Source organism: Rhinoraja longicauda, chromosome 1, assembly GCF_053455715.1.
Source record: "Rhinoraja longicauda isolate Sanriku21f chromosome 1, sRhiLon1.1, whole genome shotgun sequence".
NCBI classification, from domain to species: domain Eukaryota; kingdom Metazoa; phylum Chordata; class Chondrichthyes; order Rajiformes; family Arhynchobatidae; genus Rhinoraja; species Rhinoraja longicauda.
In genome coordinates, this window is record NC_135953.1 from 118,493,854 (window position 1) to 118,516,078 (window position 22,225).

The 22,225-nt window shown below is 40.6% G+C and overlaps 1 protein-coding gene across 1 annotated transcript in view; it reads right to left on the minus strand.

Moving 5' to 3' along the window:
- fat4 (FAT atypical cadherin 4) overlaps window positions 1–22,225 on the minus strand; it is a 326,374-nt gene that overhangs the window by 104,506 nt on the left and 199,643 nt on the right. The window contains exons 6-7 of the mRNA XM_078398435.1: window positions 21,217–22,139; window positions 16,545–16,716 (exon numbers count right to left, since the gene is read on the minus strand). Of these exons, the coding sequence (XP_078254561.1) occupies window positions 16,545–16,716; window positions 21,217–22,139 (1,095 nt within the window). The remainder of the gene's footprint in view (window positions 1–16,544; window positions 16,717–21,216; window positions 22,140–22,225) is intronic.

Genomic DNA, 22,225 nt, shown 5'->3' on the forward strand with positions numbered 1-22,225 from the left:
TTCAAGGACTTTTGACAGGAATGGCAGTTTGGAAATGGGTCTGTAGTTGCTAGGCAAGGTGGGGTCTAGGTTAGGTTTTTTCAGTAGGGGCTGGACCACCGCGTGCTTGAAACTGGTTGGAACAGTGCCAGTGGCCAGAGAACTGTTGATAATAGAGAGGATGCTGGGACTGGCTATTGCAATGACATCCTTCAGAAGGGCAGTGGGGGCAGGATCAAGGGGGCAGGTTGCAGGTTTCATAGCGGAGACAAGCTTTGCAAGGGAGGATAGAGTGACGGGTTGGAAGCAGTCCAATTTAGATGAACAGACTAGTGAGACAGCTAGGTCACGGGTGGGAGGGGAAATGTTCATTCTAATGTTCTCAACTTTGTTGGTGAAAAATGTAGCGAATTCTTCCCACTTAGCAGGGGACCCAACTAAGCTGGTACTGGGGGCGGGACATATGACAGAGGTAATTGTTCTAAATAGGACCTTGGAGTTATGAGAGTTTTTGGAAATAAGGTCGGAGAAGTATTGTGCTCTAGCAGACTTTACTGCTTCCTGGTATTTGAGAAGATTGTTTCTCAGAATTTCGAAGGAAATTTGAAGCTTGTCACATTTCCACCTCCTTTCTGATTTTCTGCACTCCCTTCTTAGGGCTTTGGTGGTGTCATTGAGCCACGGCCGACCTTTGGGCTTAGGCTTTTTCATTTTAAGGGGAGCGATAGAATCCAGGATGGAAGAGCAGGTGATATTAAATAAAGAGACGAGATCTTCAGTGCTGAGATGGGGGGGAGAGGCCTCAATAGTGCAGATGTTGGGGGCAGCTGTGAGAGCCTTGGAGAATTTACTGGCAGTCAATGAATTTATGTCGCGGGAGTAGCGAACAGGGAGATGAGATTTTGCAGGAGATAAAGGCAGAAATGCGTCAAAAATGATAGCGCTGTGGTCCGATAGACAGGCTCAGTAGTTTCAATGTTGTTGATTGGGAATCCGGACGATAACACTAGGTCGAGAGTATGGCCTAACTTGTGAGTGGGTCCCGTGGTGTGAAGAGTCAGATTGAAGGACTCAACCAGGTGCATAAATTCACTCACAAGAGGCTTAGTGGGACAGCAAACATGAATATTAAAGTCACCAAGAATCATGATCCGGTCAAATTTGGGCAAAATGCTGCAAACTCAGGAGAGCATCTTTCACTTCATCAATTTATTTATCTTCACTAGTCATCAGTGGCCTCACTCCTTCAGACAGCACTAGCAATATTTTTTATACTGTCTTCAGTATCTATTTGGAAGTAGATGATGCGCTTTCCGAATATATTTAATTGTAGAGCAAAGTCATATTTCCATTAATTAAAGTTGGATTTGAATCTTTTTAAACCTATACGATTTGCTTTAAAACACACCATTTAATGTTCTTTCTCTGGAAAAATGATAAAAATCTCTATTTTTGTTCCATCGCCAACAAGGAAGGGTCCTTTTCAGTTAGTAAAATTCCCCATCTAATAAAGCATAGGTCACAAAAATGCTTGCATTTATACAGTGTATTAGCACCTTGCCAAAACAGTTCATAAACTTATTTTTTGGAGTATGGCATGTTATTAAATAAATGAGCATGGAAACAGTATCTCCACAAATTGCACTGAGATTAGCATGCAAATATGTAAAACATTTTGGCTGGGAACATTGGCACATTCTGTAATGGGAATAAATTATTATTTATTTATTAATTAATTTAAATGGAATGGGAATACAGCATTCCATGTTGCAAGCGTGTTCTAAATGGGGTAAAGTTAATTTCAAATACTTTGTCCTCTCGCACCAGCTTGATTTACTTTGATAATCCTAAACCCAGATGCTTACAAAAATATTATCGATTAGAATGGAGACAAAAGGTGTAACCTAGGACCTTCATTTATCATTGATAGTTAAACAAGAAGCATGAAAGTGTGTGTCAATAAGTTGGTCAGCATTGGGATATCATTTTTAGACTCATAAAGGCATACAGGACAGAAACAGGCCCTTCAGCCCACTTCATCCATGCTGTTCAAGGTTGCCCAATTAGAAAGCGGGATTCCATAAAAAGGAAGCAGAGTTTGTGGATAATAAAGGAAGTCAAGAATATTATTAAATTGGAAGAAGGAAAACAATGCGAGAAGGGCTGGTGGTAGGCCAGTGGACTGGCTCGATTTTAGGATCCATCAGAAGAAGATTAAAAAAGCTCACAACAGGAGATAAAATTGGTTTTAATAGAAAACCTGTACGCAATATCAAAACAAAAAAAAGTTTCAATGGATATATAAATAGGAAGTATGTGGTTATGGTAAGTGTGGGATCTTAAGATTAAGAGGCTGGTGAATTAACAACAGGAAACAAAGAGACATGGCAACCTTGCTAAATCAATCATTTTGCATCAGCCATTACTATGGAGGACTATGCGAATATCCTTACGATATCGTGGATAAATTCTAAATAACAAAGAGGAGCTTGTAAATATACCAATCACAAGGGATAAAGTATTAGAGAAACTGATTGGAACAAAGGTGGAAAAATGGCCATAATCCAATGGTCTACACCCAAGATAGACTGAAGAAAGGTCTCGACCTGAAACGTCACCCATTCCTTTTCTCCAGAGACCCTACCTGTCCCACTGAGTTACCCTGCAATTTGTGTCTATCTTTGGTTTAAACTGGCATCTATAGTTCCTTCCTAGACATTTGGTCTCCCCCCAAGGGTTTGAAAGGAAATGGCTGCAGGGTTAGTGGACCTTTGTTCGAATTTTTATAACTTTTTAAATTCCGTGATGGTGCCAGAAAATTGTGAACCAGCCAATGTGACTGCCTTGTTCAAAAGGGAGAAAGACAGATGGGGAGAACTACAGGCCAGTAGTTGAACATCTGTTGTTGGCAAGATGCCTACATCAATAATCATAGGGGAAATAATTAATTAGGTAGGGATGATGAAAATAATCAAACCTAATCAACACAGTTTTATGAAAGTTAAAGAAGCAATAATGTGACAGGGAGAATTGATAAGAGGAAAACCTGAGCTGTAGTGTGTTGAGATCTCAAAAGATATTAGATAAGGTATTACAAAAGTGTCTGATGCATAAAGTAGAGAGAAGCGTAAGGTATTGGAGGAAATGTGCTAGCATGGTTTGAAAACTAGCTATCACATTGAAGATATGTGAGGAAAGAAAGAACATAAAGAAGAGATTTTTATGGTTTTAAAGCATATTAACGTGATAAATCACCAGGGCCTGACCAGGTCTATCCTCGGACCTTGTGGGAAGCTGGGAACAAAATTGTCCCAACAACCTTGAGGGATTAGCTCTTAATACAAATATTTTTTAGCTGAGCATATGCGACATACATACATGGAATTTATTAATTTGTTAGCAAAAATACGGCATTATTTTTGTGAGGGCTTCTTTCTGTGTTACTGGCAGTTCCAGAATTGTAAATTGATTGGAATAGTTTATGGTATCTGTTGTATACAACACAGTAATCCCATGAATTGAGCATGCCCTCACCCAAACCCAACTCTCTGACTTCCTCTCAGTAAAGCTACTGTATCTCAATGTGTTTCTAAATTAGACAGGTATGCGGATAGGAAAGGTTTAGAGCGATTTGGGCCAAACCCATGCAGGTGGGACAAGCATAGATGGGACATCTTGGTCGGCATGGGAAAGTTTGGGCTGCAGGGCCTGTTACCATATTATGAGACTCTATGACTCTTAACTATGCAAGAGTTACATTATGTTCTTTTTAAGCAAACTCAGCTCCTGCATTTCCCATTATTAGTATTTCATCTACCTTGGGAGTCTTGTCCATTGGCATTTTGCCAATCTTATTATGATCCTTGCTTAGTCCTTGTCTTGAGAAACAGGGGATTGTGAGTGAGGTGCTAGTGGAAACTGTGATATCATGCAATGGGATTTTGAATAAAACCTACAATCAGGTAATTAGATCACGTGCCAGCTGTGGTCTGCTGAAGACAACTCAAAACAGCTTTTTTTTCCCTTTGGCAAAAGAAGTGATCAGTATGAAATAAAACAAATTGGCAAAGTGTTTCAGGAGACTCTCGAGACAGGATTAATTTGAGTCCCATCCTTCATATTATCCATTTTGTTTCTTGTCATCTTTTTTTAAGGGGGGGAGGCCGTTTAAAACTGAGGTGAGAAGAAACTTTTTCACCCAGAGTTGTGAATTTGTGGTATTTGCCACAGAAGGCAGTGGAGGCCAATTCACTGGATGAATTTAATAGATAGAGCTCTAGGGGCTAGTGGGTCAAGGGATATGGGGAGAAGGCAGGCACAAGTTATTAATTGTAGATGATCAGCCATGATCACAATGAATGGCGGTGCTGGCTTGAAGGGCCAAATGGCCTCCACCTGCACCTATTTTCTATGTTTCTATGTTTCTAAAAGGCTAGACTTTGTGATGCAGCTGTACAAATTGTTGATGAGACCACACTTGTAGTACTTGGCGCAGTTCAGGTCATGCAGCCATAGCATCTTAGCGTCATACAAAACAAGCCCTTCGGCCTAACCTGTCCATGCTGACCATGATGCTCCATCTAAGATGGTTCCATTTACCCACCTTTGGCCAATATGCCTCTAAACCTTACACAGTGAAGGATGTTGGAAAGGGTGCGAAAGAGATTCACCATGATGTTAACTGGACTTGCTGGCATGAGTGAGAGAAAGTGGTTGGTAAAGCTGTGACTTTTTTCGCTGGAGTGTGGGAGGTTGAGGGGTGACTATTTTCTAAATGGGGAGAGAATTCAGAAATCGGAGCTGCAAAAGGACTTGTTGCAGGATTCCTAAAAAGTTAACTTGCAAGTCGAATCGGTAGTAAGGAAGGCAAGCGGTAGTAAGGAAGGCAAATTGTAGTAAGGAAGGCAAATTTATCTTGAGAAGACTGGAATACAAAAACAGGGATGTAATGCTGAGGCAATATAAGGCGCTGGTCAGACCGCATTTGGAGTATTGTGAGCAATTTCAGGCCCCATACCTGAGGAAGGATGTGCTGGTGCTGGAGAGGGTCCAGAGGAGCTTTACGAGAATGATCCCAGGAATGAGTGGGTTTGAGCGTTTGATGAGCGTTTGACGGCACTGGGCTTGTACTCGCTGGAGTTTAGAAGGATTAGGGGGGACATCGTTGAAATTTACCGAATAGTGAAAGGCCTGGATAGAGTGGATGTTTTCACTAGTGGGAGAGTCTAGGTCCAAATGTCATAGCCTCAGAATTAAAGTACCTTCCTTTAGAAAGATGAGGAGGAATTTATTTAGTTGGAAGGTTATGAATCTGTGGAATTCATTGCCACAGAAGGCTGTGGAGGCCGTCAATGGACACGTTAAAGGCAGAGATAGAAAGATTCTTGATTAGTATGGGTGTCAGGGGTTATGGGGAGAAGGCAGGAGAATCGGGTTGAGAGGGAAAGATAGATCAGCCATGATTGAATGGTAGAGTAGACTTGATGGGCCTAATTCTGCTCCTAGAACTTATGAACATTACCTTTTTGTGGTGTAGAAGGTCACGAGGGGCTTATATAATGTGTATGCTCAGTGTATTTGTTTGTAGGGCAGAGGACTTTAAAACTACAGGGCATGGGTTCAGATGTGAGAAAAGAGATTTAAGAGGGACCTCAGGGGTCAACTTTTTCATTCAGATGGTATTCTATATCTGGAATGAACTGCCAAGGGAATCAATAGAAGCAGATATGAATATGATTTTTAAAAGTCATTTGGAGAGATATATAAATAGCTGGGATTTATATGGGCCAAATGCAGGCAAATTGGATTATCCCAATTTGCCAACTTGGTCGGCAACTTGGTGGGCCAAAGGGCCTGTTTCTGTACTGTACAGCTTTACGACTTGATCCTCGTGCACAAATCACAAGCAGATGATTCAACAAGTAGTTAAGAAAGTACATGGCTGTTTAATCTTTATTGTAAAGTGGTTTTAATTTAAGAATAGTAGGTTTTGTTACAGTATAGAGTATCAGGAATGCCACATACAGAATTCTGTACAGCGTTTTGGTCGCCTTTTCTAAAAAACTATATAGTGGCATGGGAGGCAATCAAAATGAGATTCACCAGACTAATTCCTGAGGTGAGAGAGCTGTCCTAAAAAGAGAGACTAGACAGTTTGGGTTTGTATTCCATGAGTTTAAAAGAATGAGAGGTGATTTTATTCAAACAATTAAGATTCCAAGGGGGCTTGACTAGGGTAGATGTTGAGATGTTCCAATAATGGGAAAGTAAGAACAAGGGAACATAGCCACAAAATAAGGAGACCATCGTGTAAAACTGAGAAAACAGAAGCCAGATCATTAGACATATTTAAAGTAGAGATAGATAATTGGATTAAGGTGTTGGGGAACTGGCACAGAAGAAGAATATCAGCTGCTTGGATCAGCCATGATCACAGTGAATGGCAGGGCAGGCTTAAGTGGTCCTATGCCCTACTCCTGCTCCTTTTTTCTTGTTCTTGTGGGAGATGAGATTATTCCAACAAATAGGTTGAAATTAAGGAGTCACTTGGTAATTGTCCACTGTGATTAAAATTAAATCTTTCTCTCTCTGTCTGTCTCTCTCCCTGATCCACCATGTTGAACTATTTCTCTCATTTAATGATCATGATTCTTAAAAAAAATAGGGATTAACCATGCGCTGTATTAATGTGCGGTACCACCACTGATGCGTGAAGGTTAAGCAGTCCCTATTGAGAATAAACTCCCTTTAAATGACGTGGAGATTAATCACATATTTTTTGCCTAATATTCTGGATGATGAACAAGCAGATGGTCCTATGGGCTGTTTGCTGATGTGAATGAGTTGCCTCGCAACCAGACCAGTTTTGATTCCATGATCAAATAGCAAATGAATGGGTTCCTGTTGTGGATGAAGCATGTGTGCTTACAGTATTAGAGTGATGAATTTAATTAAATAAATACAGCTTTCTCCCACGGAGGCTGAATGATGGGAAAAAAAACGAAATCGCTTTATGGCACTTGCTTGCTCCTATGTCTTTGAGAAGTATTTGTACCATGGTTTTTGAACTTCTTCATCCAAGTCTACCATAGTAAATTTTAAAAAGAAAGCTACATATATAATATGGCCTTTGTAACTTCAATTGTGAATAGAGAGCATTTCATTCTTATCTACTGTTCAATCCAATTTACTAACCAAATATTTTGCATCCATTTATCATAATCGCACGATACAGGTGATATCTTGAAATACACCATAAATGTTTTCCCATTGATATTGATGAACGCTTCCACCATATTTGCCTAGACGATTTTGTTTTAGATTTTATTGTGAGTATTGAAGGCCAACACATTTGGTTGGAGGGTTAGATTTATAATATTAGACAGTCAAGAGCAAGACACAAAAAACGGGTGCACCTTCTCATTCCAATTGCTCATTTAAAATTCAGCTGAATGAATTCAAAACAAGCAGTTTAAATCCTTGTACAAACAAGGGGCTAAATGCTAGCACAATCCCTGGGCTGCTTGCTAATGAATAACATGCTTGAGAAAGCTTTCAACATTCCTTTTTGGTAGCCTTCTTAGACAGCTGAATTTAAAACAAGGGAAAATGTTTTGCTTCCACAAAAACCATTTAACTAAAATATTGTGGGAAAGAATGATGCTGGTTTACATTCAATTGTGCATAAATATAAAGATATGGTCAAAAGATTTTACACAAAATAATTGAAAGCAATGGTTGTCAAACTTGGCAGAAATAGAGTAAAATGTAAAGATTTGGTTTGTTGTGTCTTGTATGCAAAACAAAATTACTAGCCTTGACTACGTTAACCAAGTACTATGCACCCTCCATTCCACAGCTAAAGATTGTACAGTTCAAATAATTATTTTGCCCACAAAACTGTTAAAAAGCAATAATGTGTGATTATTATATTAACAATTAAATGACTGATCATGGCTCCAATTGCACAGATTATGTTGCATTTCACTATCAATTGTCCAGTTGGAAACTAAGCTTCACATATCTTTAAACGTGTTTGACTGGACCAAGTGATAGAAAAATGTCACTGAATCTACATTCAGCAGCCAATGAATATTTGGTTTGTTTTAGGGTCCAAAGAGCCAGGTAACTAAATAATGTAAAGAAAACCCACTTTAGTTAAATTCCAGGCAGCGTCTGGAATTTGTCAAAGGACGTCCATTTTAAATGCTGTTGGTAACACCTCTGCATAACTAAGTTTTCCTGCATGTTATGTATCAGACATACAGAGGTCCCGAAAATGAAATGGCGGGCTTGGTGATCCGTGTGTTAATATTGTCTCTTGAATTTGGCATTGAATTAAACAACATTGGACAATGACAGTAATCAATACAATATCTAAGTACATCCATAAGGTTGTCAAAGCACCAGATGTCTAATTTTGCCAGGCATTATTCTCTATCATACAATGCTGGTCATATTTTGTCTGAGGCTAAATATTAGTTCTGATTTGGTTTATACTTCCTCAGGATTATAAGAAATTCGCGGGGGGAGACTGCTTAGAAACTCATCCGCACTTGGCAGTACTAAACAACAGCATGTGGCATCTCCCTCTGAAATTCAGTCCCATTGAGATCACTGGAATCGAATGTCAGAGCAGAGTAAAATGCACTGTTGCTACTAGCAAGATAGATGAGACATGAATATTTAGCTCATGAGCAGGGTCATAATATAACATCATATTCAAAAGACAATGCTTCTTTCCTTTGGCAATACAATGGACTGTAAGCCTACATTATATAAACAGATCCCTGCTGCGGGATTGAACTCACAAACCTCTGAGTCAGAGAATTGTTTGCAGCTACTGGGCCAAGGCCGAAAGCTTCACAAAAATAATGAAAACACTGCTAACGTGTTCCAGTTAGTCATATCAATAGAATAACTCTGAATTCTTGAACCAGGCTGCCTCTCTGCTTCAGCAGCTGGTTTGTTGCAAAAGTTTATCAACCCAATAAATCTTTTCCCTGCATTCACCAGTTTGCTGGATAGTTAGCACAGATAATCAAATGTTTAGTAATGGCACACGGGTTGAAAATTGTCCTAGCAAAGGCAGCGAATCAAACCTTTTTATGTCAGTCAGTTTCACTTTGAACAACTGATAAAAGAATGATAAAGATAACAAATGTCAACAAATGTCTTAAAGGACATCTTCCTGTTTGTTGCATGGCGGAAATATAAATGGAATTTGTGCTTATTCAGAGAAAAAAAATTATATAAACATTGTATGAAATTGCCTTTTCCTCTATCTCAGGGACCTCCAAACTTTTCAGCATGAGGGCCACATTATATATTTGGCTCATTTTTGCGGGCCGTAGGAAAAAATAAAGAAGTGTGAGTTTTATAAATTTAATGAACTCAAAAAAGTTTAGACTAGGTTACGCTAGATTAGATTAGGAAAGGTTAAACTAGGTTAGGTTAGATTAGGTTAGTTTACATTAGGTTTATATGGCAACAAATAAATAATATTCAATTTTTAAAAAGAGCTTGAAATATTGGAATATATATAAACTGTAGGTGTACAATTATATATAAAACAGAAAAAATACAGCGACCACCACTGGGGGAGAGAGAGTGAGACAGAGAGGGGGAGGGAGGGAAATGAGAACAAACACAAGTGCAGTTGTTGTTCATAAGCCCAGCTTCCCCGGGGTGAGCGGCAGCGGCGACAAGGAGGGAAGTTTCATTTGTGTTTGTTCTTATTTCGCTGCGTTAGAGGGAGACAGGGCTGGGGAAGAGAGTGGAACAGCGGCGCAGATCTCGCTGGCTCTGGGAGGGAGGGGAGAGAGGGAGGGGGAGAAAGGGAGGGGGAGAGAGGGAGGGGGAGAGAGGGAGGAAGCAGCACCCACAAGTGGCGGTGCTCCTTCGCTGGACTCTCTGACACCCTCCCCCTCCCAGCCGCACCCACTCTCACCCGCTGCTCCCTCTACCCTGACTCTCTCTCCCCCCCCCCCCTCTCTCTCCCCAGGGTGAGCAGTGGCAGCGAGGAGGGAAGTTTCCTTGAGCTTGTTGTTTGCGAGGGGGCGCTGCGATCTCTCGCCTTGTCCCGGCTCTGGGTCAGTGGCGATCCACTCTCCGGTGAACTTTCGCCGGCAGCTTTTGCCTCCAGTCCCCGCCGCCTAAGAGCTTGCTGCGGGCTGGCAAATATCTCGTGGCGGGCCGGATGTGGCCCATGGGCCATAGTTTGGAGATCCCTGCTCTATGTGATAGTGTTTTCATGTGATAGCTGAATTTAATTTTCTACTTTAAATGTGGATGGTGTCAGTGTCATTTAGCAGTCTTTCTGCCCAACACATCTATGTCAACCAAAATACCCCTTGTAAGACTGTTCCATTTGCCCGAGTTTGGACCATAACTTTCTAAACCTCTCCTATCAATGTACCTGTCCAAATGTATTTTAAATTTTATTATTCTACCTGCCTCAATTACTTCCTCTGGTAGCTCATTCCATGTAATCACCTGTGTGAAAAAGTTGACCCTCAGGTTCCTATCTTACACCCCTCTCACCTTAAAGCTATTACCTTAGTTCTTGATTCTTCTATTCCAGAAAAAGGCACTGTGCAGTCACCCTAACTATTCCCCTCATTATTTCATCCACATCTCTAAGATCAATCCTCAACGTCCTACACTCCAGAGAATAAAGTCCTAGTCTAGTCCCAGTAAGGGTAGTTATGATAATTCATTACAATGCGCGACTGAGTATTTCAAGGAGTCTTGGCACACCAACCAACCTCACCCCTTAACTTACAAGAATACTTCAAAAATATTGTAGTATTTCTTTTCAGTGTCTTACAGGCTTGGACAAAGTTGGAACATCTTCAATTTTCATTGATTTGTTTCTTTCACGCAATTCACCTACAGTTACTATTTCCTACTGAGTATCTCTAATAGTTTACCTCAAGTATTTTTCTGTTAAATAAGTGCTTTTGCCTATTTAACATGTTATTTTTCAACTTTTTGCCACTGAATTTCCTCCTGTTAATGCTAAGCTGGTCACTCTAGTCACCTCCTCCTACTTATCCTTGGACCATGACCCCACCGACGAGCACCAGACCTTAATCATCAACACCATCACGGACCTCACCATTTCCGGCACTCTACCCTCTAATGCCTCCAACCTTATCGTTCCCCAGCCCCGCAGGGCCCGATTTTACCTTCTACCTAAAATCCATAAACAGAACTGTCCCGGCAGACCCATTGTCTCTGCCTGTTCATGTCCCACTGAACTTATTTCCACCTACCTCGACTCCATCCTATCCCCTCTGGTCAAATCCCACCCCACCTACGTCCAAGACACCTCACATGCTCTCCGTTTCCTCGATAACTTCCGGTTTCCAGGCCCCCACTCCCTCATCTTTACCATGGATGTCCAGTCACTATACACTTCCACCCCCCACTGCTCCAAAATCAGCAGGAACATCTGAACAAAATTTACACTGTTCTAAACTGCATTTTGTAAAGGTGACTTTTACCTTAAAACCTAACACAGTAGACACAACAACCTAAATAGATAAAATGATGCATAAAATCAGGAAGCACATTACATGAGATTCTGCAGTTTCTTTAATATATGTAACTTCCAAAACCATCTAAACAATATTTAGACTGAAAATAACCATCATCCCAGCACTCTGGCTTCTGTTCAATTTTGTGTCAAAGAAGCATATGCTTGAGGTTTCTTAGCACTTCACAATGTGAATGTGCAATCCCTTCAGACTGCCTCAAAGACAGGTTGCATTTGCAAGCACCGTTTATTCTCCCTGAAGCATCTGCATGTTATTTCAGCTAAAACAACTGCCTAAATAGCATGTGATAAAATGAAATTATTCTTATGTCAGGTAAAAAGGCATTGAAAATTGTCGAGTTTAAATGCAGACAGCAACTCTCGAAACAATGCAGCAAATCTGTAATGTGGCCACAATTCAAAGGATGAGGTGAATCATATGCACTTTTATCGGAGATGGAAACATTCAAAGAAGATCTGGATGCGATTTGAAGTGATGGTTCATGTGCTTCTAGGCCAATGCGATGAGCTGATTGTTCAAGATGGCAAGCTATAACTGAATAGCAGATGCTTGATTTTGCTTAAGAAAAGTGGTCCAGCTTTTACACAGACATTCTGGCGGTTCTGTGTGTAACAACTGTCAGTTGCCTGTAAATTCAAGATTCCTGCACACACATGTGCAAATTTGGAAGGCCCAAGTTTCAAGATAACTCTTCATATGAAAGTCTGTGACTGTGCTCTGTCATTGAATGCCTCATGGAGTCTATGCAACCGCAAAGGTTTGGTAATTCATGAACCATTGGGTCAGAGAATTTAGAGTCATAGAGCATTGAAAAAGGCTCTTTGGTGGTATAGAAGATGGCGAAGAAAGTTGTCTAAGATTGCAATGAGATCTTGATCCACTATGCCAATGGACCAAGGAATGGCAGATCAAATTTAATTCAGGTAAATGCAAGGTGTTGCATTTTGGTAAGACAAACCAGGGGAGGGCTTACACATGAAATGGTGGGACTCTGGAAACCCTGAATAGCCAGTCTTTTCTCCAGCTAAAACTGGAGGGCACGGGTTTAAAGTGTGAGGGGAAATATTTTAAAGGAATATAAGGGGCAACGTTTATACACAAGGGATGATGCATATATGGAACGAGTTGCCAGATGAAGTCGTAGAGGTACATACAATTACAACATTTAAAAGACATGTATGTGGGTAGAAAAATTCTGGAGGGACATCTGCCAGACACAGGCAAGTGGGACGCGTTTGGATAGGCAACTTGGTCAGCATGGAGGAGTTGGTTGAAGGGCTGTTTCTATGCTACATACCTATATGACTCTAAGCATAAAGAATGAAGAGGGACAATTGCCAACTAATGCAGGTTCCCAATTTTCTGTTACATTTGCATCTCATTCAAACTGATTTGCATAGCGATTAGATTTCTGAATATATAGGCATTACATCTGTTGTCTGCACACACAAGAGCATTATCTATCTAACTTTGTGTTTTCTACTGGAATTTTGCTTGCATTACTCTCTTTTCAAACCACTCGGGATTATTGAAATCGGGGCAAGCAAGTTCTGCTGCGATTGAGCAGCTAGCTTGACACTGTATGCCTTACCTAGGGTGGTGAGAGAGTTCTAAGTGCAGAAAGAGATTAGAAACACACTGCATGACTATGATTCTATAAGACTGTAAAAGGTTGCTAGAGACTGGGACTGTGAAATATTGTAACAGATAAGGAGATAGTGAGCATTGGACAGAAAAAGTAAGAGATTATGAGAAATTGCAACCAAACTTTAGCAACAAATTCTGGCTGGCCACATTGTGGACCACAATGGCGAACCCAGACATTAACCAATCTCTAGATTATGACTGGCAAGTGATTGTAAAATTCATCATTTGATTAAGATGCAAGAAAAACATTGTAGTTTATCCATCTCCAGTTTATTAAAGATTTTGTAATATAACTATCCACGTAACATCTTCATTTTAATTGCTATCTTTACGAGTTTTTCCTTATACTTCTAAGATATGTTGCCTCATTTCCTCTGGGTGTCATGAAATGTGTCAAAACATTCAGCAGAAAAGATCAGCTCCAATCATCACTTTACTTTTTTCATTTTTAAATTCATATTTCATCCCATCTAACCTCTTACGATTGAACTTTGCATTTCTCCAAGTTGCAGACCTGTTTCCTGCCTCCAAGTACAGTTCTGCACCAAACACTGTGTGGGAAGGAACTGCAGATGCTGGTTCACACCAAAGAGAGACACAAAATGCTGGAGTAACTCAGTGGGACAGGCAGCATCTTTGGATAGATGTAATGAGTGACGTTTCGGGTCAAGACCCTTCTTCAAAGTCTGTTCCGCTCAATTACTCCAGCATTTTGTGTCCATCTGCAACAAGCAATTTTGATTGCAATCAAGTAGTGCCACATATCAAGTGAACAGCTGGATAGTCTCCACATATACCCATCCCCTCTCACAATTCCACTTCACCATCTTTACAAATCTCTCTGCCCAAGTGAAAAAAATTCTGCTATTTGTCATGGTTGCATGGTCTCCCTATTCTTGAACAGCAACACTCTCCAGCAGCGAGAAGAGTGTGCTTTCTGGGTTGCAGTTGTGAGATTAAATGTTGGCAGCTGCATGATCTTGCAGTAAATCAATAGAATAGATTTGCTGAAGCTCATTTTGCAAGACAGGATATGGGCTTAAGAGTGACAAACAAGGCGACTATAATGCCATTAGAAAACAAAAAAGGATTTTCTAGGTTTCTATAAATTTCCACCAAATGAAAATGCAATTCAATGTTGCAAGCAGATTCAGCTAAATAAAACTCTGTAATTGAGATTTATAATTGGAAGTGGGCACAATGGGAAAAGTAAAACAATATTGTGCATTTGAATTTCTGAACAATGAATTGATGCAACATTTGTCTTCTCTTCCCTCTGCCACATCCACCGATCATAACTGGACCATTTGATTACCAACACTTATACCTCTCCCACCTTTATCAACAACTTTCATACTTTTGAACATCTCTATCAACTCTTCTCTCAACTTTGTCTGCTTGAAGGAGAACAACTCTATAACCAAAGTCACTCATCTCTTGCACTATTCTTGCAAATTCCTTCTGCACTTTGATGTCTGAAAAAACAGTATGATACCCAGAAATGCACAAAATACTTCTGCTGCAATCCACTATGTTCTATAAAGTTTTGGCAGAACGTCCTTGTTTTTGTACTTTATTTCTCTACTAACAAACTCAAGGATCTATATATTTTTTAACTTGTTGGCAGAATGTTTCCTTTTGTGATAAGTTGATTTGCTAACATTGGTCCTGCCTGGGGATGATATACCTTGTGGTTAAACACCATGGATGGAAAAAAGAGAGACAATCAAATAAACGTTGAAGATTAAATACAGGAAACAAGAGGCACACAACGGTATTGTGGTTAAAGGCTTGAGAACGATATTTCAAATGCATTCCAGGATATACCTGGAATAAATTAGATAAGATTTGTTTCTGAAAATAACATTGTGGGCCACAAAATTTAAAACATAAATATAGCATGGTTGGAAAAGCACAGATAATTTTGAATAATGATCCCAAAGCTGATCCTCACTGAGGTTTTTCTCAGTTGTCATCTGGCTTTGTTAAAATGCAATTAATTTTGATGCTTGCTTTGAGTAGTCAATATTTTCATTATTGTTATATTATAGCTCCCAACTTAATTAAAGGTAAAAAGTATGAGCTGTCTTCTTTGTTTGAAGTGTAATTCCTAACATGTCTGGTGTAACATCAAAATATTAAAAGTGACAGAGTTGCAGATAAATCATCCCAGGTGGGAGCAATCCATTGAAGAAAAGTCAAATTACTGGCTTTGTGTATTCATCTGCATTGGACTGTTACCAGACAACAGGTTATTTAGCTTCTTCAGCTTTAGTGCACACTTACATTTTCCATCTTGTGGTGATCAAATTCAGTGTGTTCAGTGTGCTTTGGAATATAACACAGGTAGATATATAAATGTAGCCATGCATCCATGAATTTTATTGAGCAGTCCCAGATTACTTGACACCAAAGCACTGATTTATACCAATCAGTTTAGTTTCCCATTGTTCCTAACCCAGAGAGGGTTCCCTCCAGCATCAGGGAATCCTACCCAGCAGCAGGCAAAATTGTAACTTAATGTAATATGCCACATTTTTCCATTTCTTGAAATGACCAGTCAGAACATTGTAATTCCAAAGACGTACAGGTATGTAGGTTAATTGGCTGGGTAAAATGTAAAAATTGTCCCTAGTGGGTGTAGGATAGTGTTAATGTACGGGGATCGCCGGGCGGCACGGACTTGGTTGGCCGAAAAGGCCTGTTTCCGGCTGTATATATATGATATGATATGATGTGATAATTCCCAGTTTGATAGCGGCAGGCAAGACTTTACACTGCAGCAGTGACATGTAGAGTTACTCCCAATATGTTAATGGGGGCTACATTTCCTGCTGTCAGAAACCCTAATGAAGTCAGCAAGGCAAAATCAAGCTTCCTGTGAATTGCTTAATTGTTCTGCCACAATATAACAATCTCATCGTCGTTTCACTGAAATGATTAAGTTAAATGACTTGGATTTGACATATTAATTGAATGTATTTAACTTTGATTACTTTTGGCATAAAAAAAGTTTTGAAGGAAGATAATTTTGAAGTTCTCACAAAGTACAGGATAAATTTCACATAGGTCTACTTTCCGTCAGAAGTTTTGCCAGAAAGTTAGTCAGTCAGTCATTGGAGAATCAAGGACAGGAGTCAGGTATATCTGATTCACGGTTCTCCATCTTCAGACCCTGACACATAGAAACTTCCAGAGTTACGAAAACTGGACTTACTGACCTCTGTACCTCATTCTGCAAATTGCAGCCTTGGCAGGGTTTGGAATTTACCTTCAGTTTTCATATATTCAAAATAATTTTACATTCATAAAGCAGAGCAAGCGACTTCCAAATGCAGACCTGTCTGCTTCTTTTACCTGCATCGGTAGCAATGACAGTCAGGATAAACTCTGCTGTTGTTTCTCGATCGAGGCTCACAACTAGGCTCAACTGCCCACTGGATGTCAGAGTAAATGCTCCTTCATTTCCATCAACGATTGTATAAGTCAACTGACCATTTAGGCCTTGGTCATCATCACGAGCTACGACCTACAGAATAAATCCACAGGATATAATAAGTTCAGGAAATAATATCACTTGATAAAACATAAAACATTTTTCTGAAGAACTTTTAAAAAATGATATTGTCAGAGGCCACGGAAAATATGCAAATAAATGTAGCAAAGATATTTCCAGGACCACGAGAGGTTAGATGTGGAAATTAAGTGTATTCTTATTTTATTTTAAGAAAAGAAGGGATCATCAACCGTTCTTATCTACAACACTGAGAATACTTTGTGCAAAATTTGGTAAAAACCATACAATGGAAGTAATTTTGACTTTGGATGAAAACTGGATAAAAATTGGCCTCATTACACTGACACTATTATGCACTCTGGCAAGATGTGCTGATGTACTTATGCTCTGTACTTATCTACAATTTACAAAAGTTAACTTTCCAAGAATAGAAACCTTATTATTATATTATTTCAAAAAGAGTTACCATCAAAACTAATAACAGTAGCCTCTACTTAAATTATTGATGCCAACTTGATCCTACTAAATTGGGAACTATTGGGAAGTCAAAGTTTTGCTAATTATTTAACAAAGATTTGCTAAATATTTTACATAGATTTGCTTTTTTAAATTCATACATACAGTATTGGACTGAGAAAAACGGAACGTAATCCTGAAGTGCCTTTGGGAAAGTTGCGGTGTTGCACAGTGGCGTTAGGTGGGGAGTCCCAGTTTTAACTCAATGATGCTCAAGTGTGGAGATCTGTCCTTTTTCTTTGCTTCAGCCACTAGACTCCGCATGGGCTTTGCAGCATTGTGTGCTAGGTTAAAGCACATGCTTGAGGCTCTCTCTTTCTTTCCCACACCTGCTTGAGGCTACGTAATCACAAAAATGCTGAGCTTGCTAAAGCTAGTAGTAATCAGTAGCCCAAACCGCAGAATGTTCCAGCTCGTCTTCAGAGGAGAAAAACACAATGTATAAAGAACATAAACAATAAACAGACGCCGACTAAACCTTGAACAATAGCATGTTAGGACCTTATATGGGAAAACTGACTTTGTTCCAACACTCGGCCGTATAAGGGAAAACTGACTTAATTCCAATATTGATTGGTTGTGATACTTGTAAATAACTGTGAATTCTGCGGTTTTGGGGGATAAAAGGGGCTTAATTCTAGGGGCTGGTGTGACACGTTTCCACTGGCCCCGGAGTCCGCAACTCTGTGTGTGCTTTTAGAAACCTGTCCACGAGATCTCTAATAAACTAACAGGTAAAGTCTGTGCCGTCTCTGATTATTGTCACCCAACTGACTGCGAACGCGAAGTCGAACTCGACACAAGGAATGGCAACACAATTCCAAGTTTAATTTTGTGTGATGTAGAGGGGGACTTGCAGGTGGTGACAATTCCCAATGCAATTGCTGAACTTGTCCTTCCAGGTAATAGAGAACACAAGGTTGCAAGTTTGAGAGGTTTTGTCAAAGAAGGCCTGGTGAGTACAGGACGATATTTTGTAGATGATATGCACAGTAGCAGTAGCGTGCCAATTATGAAGGTGTAACGTGACGTGTGAGATAGAGGTCAGCTTTGTTGTGGATAATGTCAATCTTTGTGTGTGCTGCAGATACTGAATTTATCCAAGCAGTATTCCATTATGTTCCTGATATGTCACATGGATGGCAGAATGGATCTGTCAGGGGATTTGTGGAGTCAGTGGATGAGTCTCTTGTCCCGGAAAGGTTAGTCAAAAATCTGCATGCAAACTCATTATTTGTGTGGCCGGTTCAATGAAGTTTCTGATCAATAATGCTCCCTCTAGAATGTTGATGATTAGAGATATGATTATGGTAGTGGTTAGTTTTTCTGTCTGACATAATCATAACTTGGCAATTTTATGGTATAAACAATTATTTGCCACCTATCAGCCAAAGCTTTGGTGCTGTCGATACTTTGCCACAAGCAAGCCTCGGGCACTACTATGTTTTTCTGTGCCAGGATCAAGATTGAAAAGGCCGAAGATGGACTGGCCATCAACCCTTTAGACAATAGACAATAGACAATAGACAATAGGTGCAGGAGTAGGCCATTCAGCCCTTCGAGCCAGCACCGCCATTCAATGCGATCATGGCTGATCACTCTCAATCAGTACCCCGTTCCTGCCTTCTCCCCATACCCCCTCACTCCGCTATCCTTAAGAGCTCTATCCAGCTCTCTCTTGAAAGCATCCAACGAACTGGCCTCCACTGCCTTCTGAGGCAGAGAATTCCACACCTTCACCACCCTCTGACTGAAAAAGTTCTTCCTCATCTCCGTTCTAAATGGCCTACCCCTTATTCTCAAACTGTGGCCCCTTGTTCTGGACTCCCCCAACATTGGGAACATGTTATCTGCCTCTAATGTGTCCAATCCCCTAATTATCTTATATGTTTCAATAAGATCCCCCCTCATCCTTCTAAATTCCAGTGTATACAAGCCCAATCGCTCCAGCCTTTCAACATACGACAGTCCCGCCATTCCGGGAATTAACCTAGTGAACCTACGCTGCACGCCCTCCATAGCAAGAACATCCTTCCTCAAATTTGGAGACCAAAACTGCACACAGTACTCCAGGTGCGGTCTCACCAGGGCCCGGTACAACTGTAGAAGGACCTCTTTGCTCCTATACTCAACTCCTCTTGTTACGAAGGCCAACATTCCATTGGCTTTCTTCACTGCCTGCTGAACCTGCATGCTTCCTTTCATTGACTGATGCACTAGGACACCCAGATCTCGTTGAACTCCCCCTCCTCCTAACTTGACACCATTCAGATAATAATCTGCCTTTCTATTCTTACTTCCAAAGTGAATAACCTCACACTTATCTACATTAAACTGCATCTGCCATGTATCCGCCCACTCACACAACCTGTCCAAGTCACCCTGCAGCCTTATTGCATCTTCCTCACAATTCACACTACCCCCCAACTTAGTATCATCTGCAAATTTGCTAATGGTACTTTTAATCCCTTCGTCTAAGTCATTAATGTATATCGTAAATAGCTTTAAAGAGTGCCTTTAAAGACACAAATCATTCCTAGCCATTACTTTCCATTGATCTACTGTGGACAAGTCTGCATTCAGTATTTATTGCCAGTAGATGTATGCATCATTTGCAGGTTTGGTAAACTAATTGAACATCTTTGATCAGGGAGAGCAGGGAGAATCATTTCAGGGTATTTATTTTGGGGTTTAAGTTTTTGGTCTCTGGTAGTTACTTGCATATCTGTGGAAGGAATTATTGAGTATATTCAAGTTTGAAATACTTGAGCACTAAGGGAGTTAAAGGTTATAATACACAGACAGGAAAATTGAGTTGAAACCAAGATTAGATTAGCCATTATCTTATTTTGGCAGAGCAGCTTTGAGCAGGCGAATGGCAAAACCTGCTTTTCTCAGTTTAGTTTTTTTCATAGATATTGAGAAATCATTTTTTATTTTTGTAGTTTGAAGCCAATTTATTCCCTGAATGGGGTTGATGTTGAGTAAGTAAATCTTACCACCACTGTTGTAAATTTTTAATGTGCGTGGCACTTTATGCTTGTTTAAAATTCACAGTAAAAACATGCAACTCTTATACCATTAACTCGCTCACCACCCTCCAAGGATCTAAATATGTCTTCCCAAGTAAGGCATCTCCTCCAACCAAGTCTATTGCTTTTGATGCTCACAATGTGGCCTCCATTACATTGCCGTGACCATATGTAGACTAAGTGAGTGTTTTGCATAACACCGTCACTCTGTCTGCAATAGCCATCTTGAGCTTCCGGTTGCATACCATTTCAGCTCCTGTTCCCATTTTGTCTTTGGCCTTCACTACTGTCACACGGAGGGAGGCCTGACGCAGACTGCAAGAACAACATGCTACCTTCCCTTTGTGTCGCCTACAATCCAATGAACGTTCCAATTTTCAAATTCAGGTAACCTGCTCCACTTATATCCTGTTCCCTCTCCTTGCAATCCATCTGGGGTCTCTCTTCCTTCCATCTGAAGTCAGTCTGAAGAAGGGGTTCGGCCCAAAATGTCAGGTCCATTCCCACCAACGATGCTACTTCTAGTCTTTTATCCTTTGATCAAAATTCTTGCATCTGCAGTCTCTCACCTTTTGTTCACATTTTCCATTCCTCCCCTCCCCTGTCTGGCTTCATCTGCCTGTTAATCCTCACCTATCCCATGTGGTTCTACCAAGCAGCCACCAGCTCTGTCTCACTTCCACTCACAGCTATATGTAGGTTATCTGTCTTGATTCAGGGTCTTAACCCAAAAAGTGACGATCCCCGTGCCTCCCCGATGCTGCTTGAGCCATTAAGTTTTGCTGGCAGTTTCTATTTTACGGCTCATAAACTACTATGACCTACTGTATTTTTTGCTTTCATCATAAATACCGAAAGGATTGGACCAGTGCCTACACAACACAAACTTCAGATTTCATCACAACATTAATTTTACAAGTAAATTGAAGAATTATTGCTGATTTAGTAGATTTATGTCACCAACCTGCAAGACGGACAACGGCAGATTCTGTGCATTTTCCTGCACATGCATAGTGTAGGGTGATAGTTCAAAGACGGGTATAAAGTCGTTCATGTCGGTGAGATTGATCTTCACCACAGCTGTGGCAGTTTGTGGGCTGCTTCCGCGATCAGTTGCCTGCACAGTCAGAGAATACGAGGGGCGTGTTTCACGATCGAGTTGCTTGGCTACTGATAATACACCGGTAACTGAATCAAGCCGAAAGTCACTGTTCAGATTTCCACCAGCAATGTGGTACCGGACCTGACCATTAGTGCCTTCGTCTAAGTCAGTGGCCGCGACCTGGAGGAGGTCAATGCCGCTAAGTGTGTTTTCACTAATTTCAACTTGATAGAGACGTTGCTGAAAGACGGGAGGGTTATCATTCACGTCGAGCACAATAACAGTAATGTCCATTGATGAAGAGAGTGGAGGCTCGCCCTTGTCCGTAGCAATCACTGTCAACGTATAATTGGAGATTTCTTCCCTGTCAAGGCCACCAGTCAGTCTTACTGTACCATCTATTGTTCCAATGCTAAACTTGTTTGCCGAGTGGCTCAGCAAGGTGTACTCAACATAACTGTTTGGTCCACTGTCAGGATCAGTGGCTTGTGCTTTATAGACAATAGTGTTCATAGGAGAGTTTTCTTGCATGTATGCCATTTTGGAGGAAATAAATCGTGGTGGGTTGTCGTTGACATCAAGAAGAATAACAGAGATTTGTGCTGTGCTCGTAAGCCTACTTGCAGGCAGCAGAGATGAATCACGAGCCATGATGAGCAGGTTGTAGAATGACTGGCTTTCCCGATCTAACTCTCGCCTGACACTCAGGACACCATTACTGTCAATATTAAAATACTGCAATGAATCTCCAGAGGCGATGATGTATTCTAACTGAGAGTTCAACCCTGGAAAGCAGGAGGGAAAGAACAAAATTAGCACATCAAATGCTTAAAGATGGCTGTGTAACGTGTCATCCGAATGGAATCGGCGG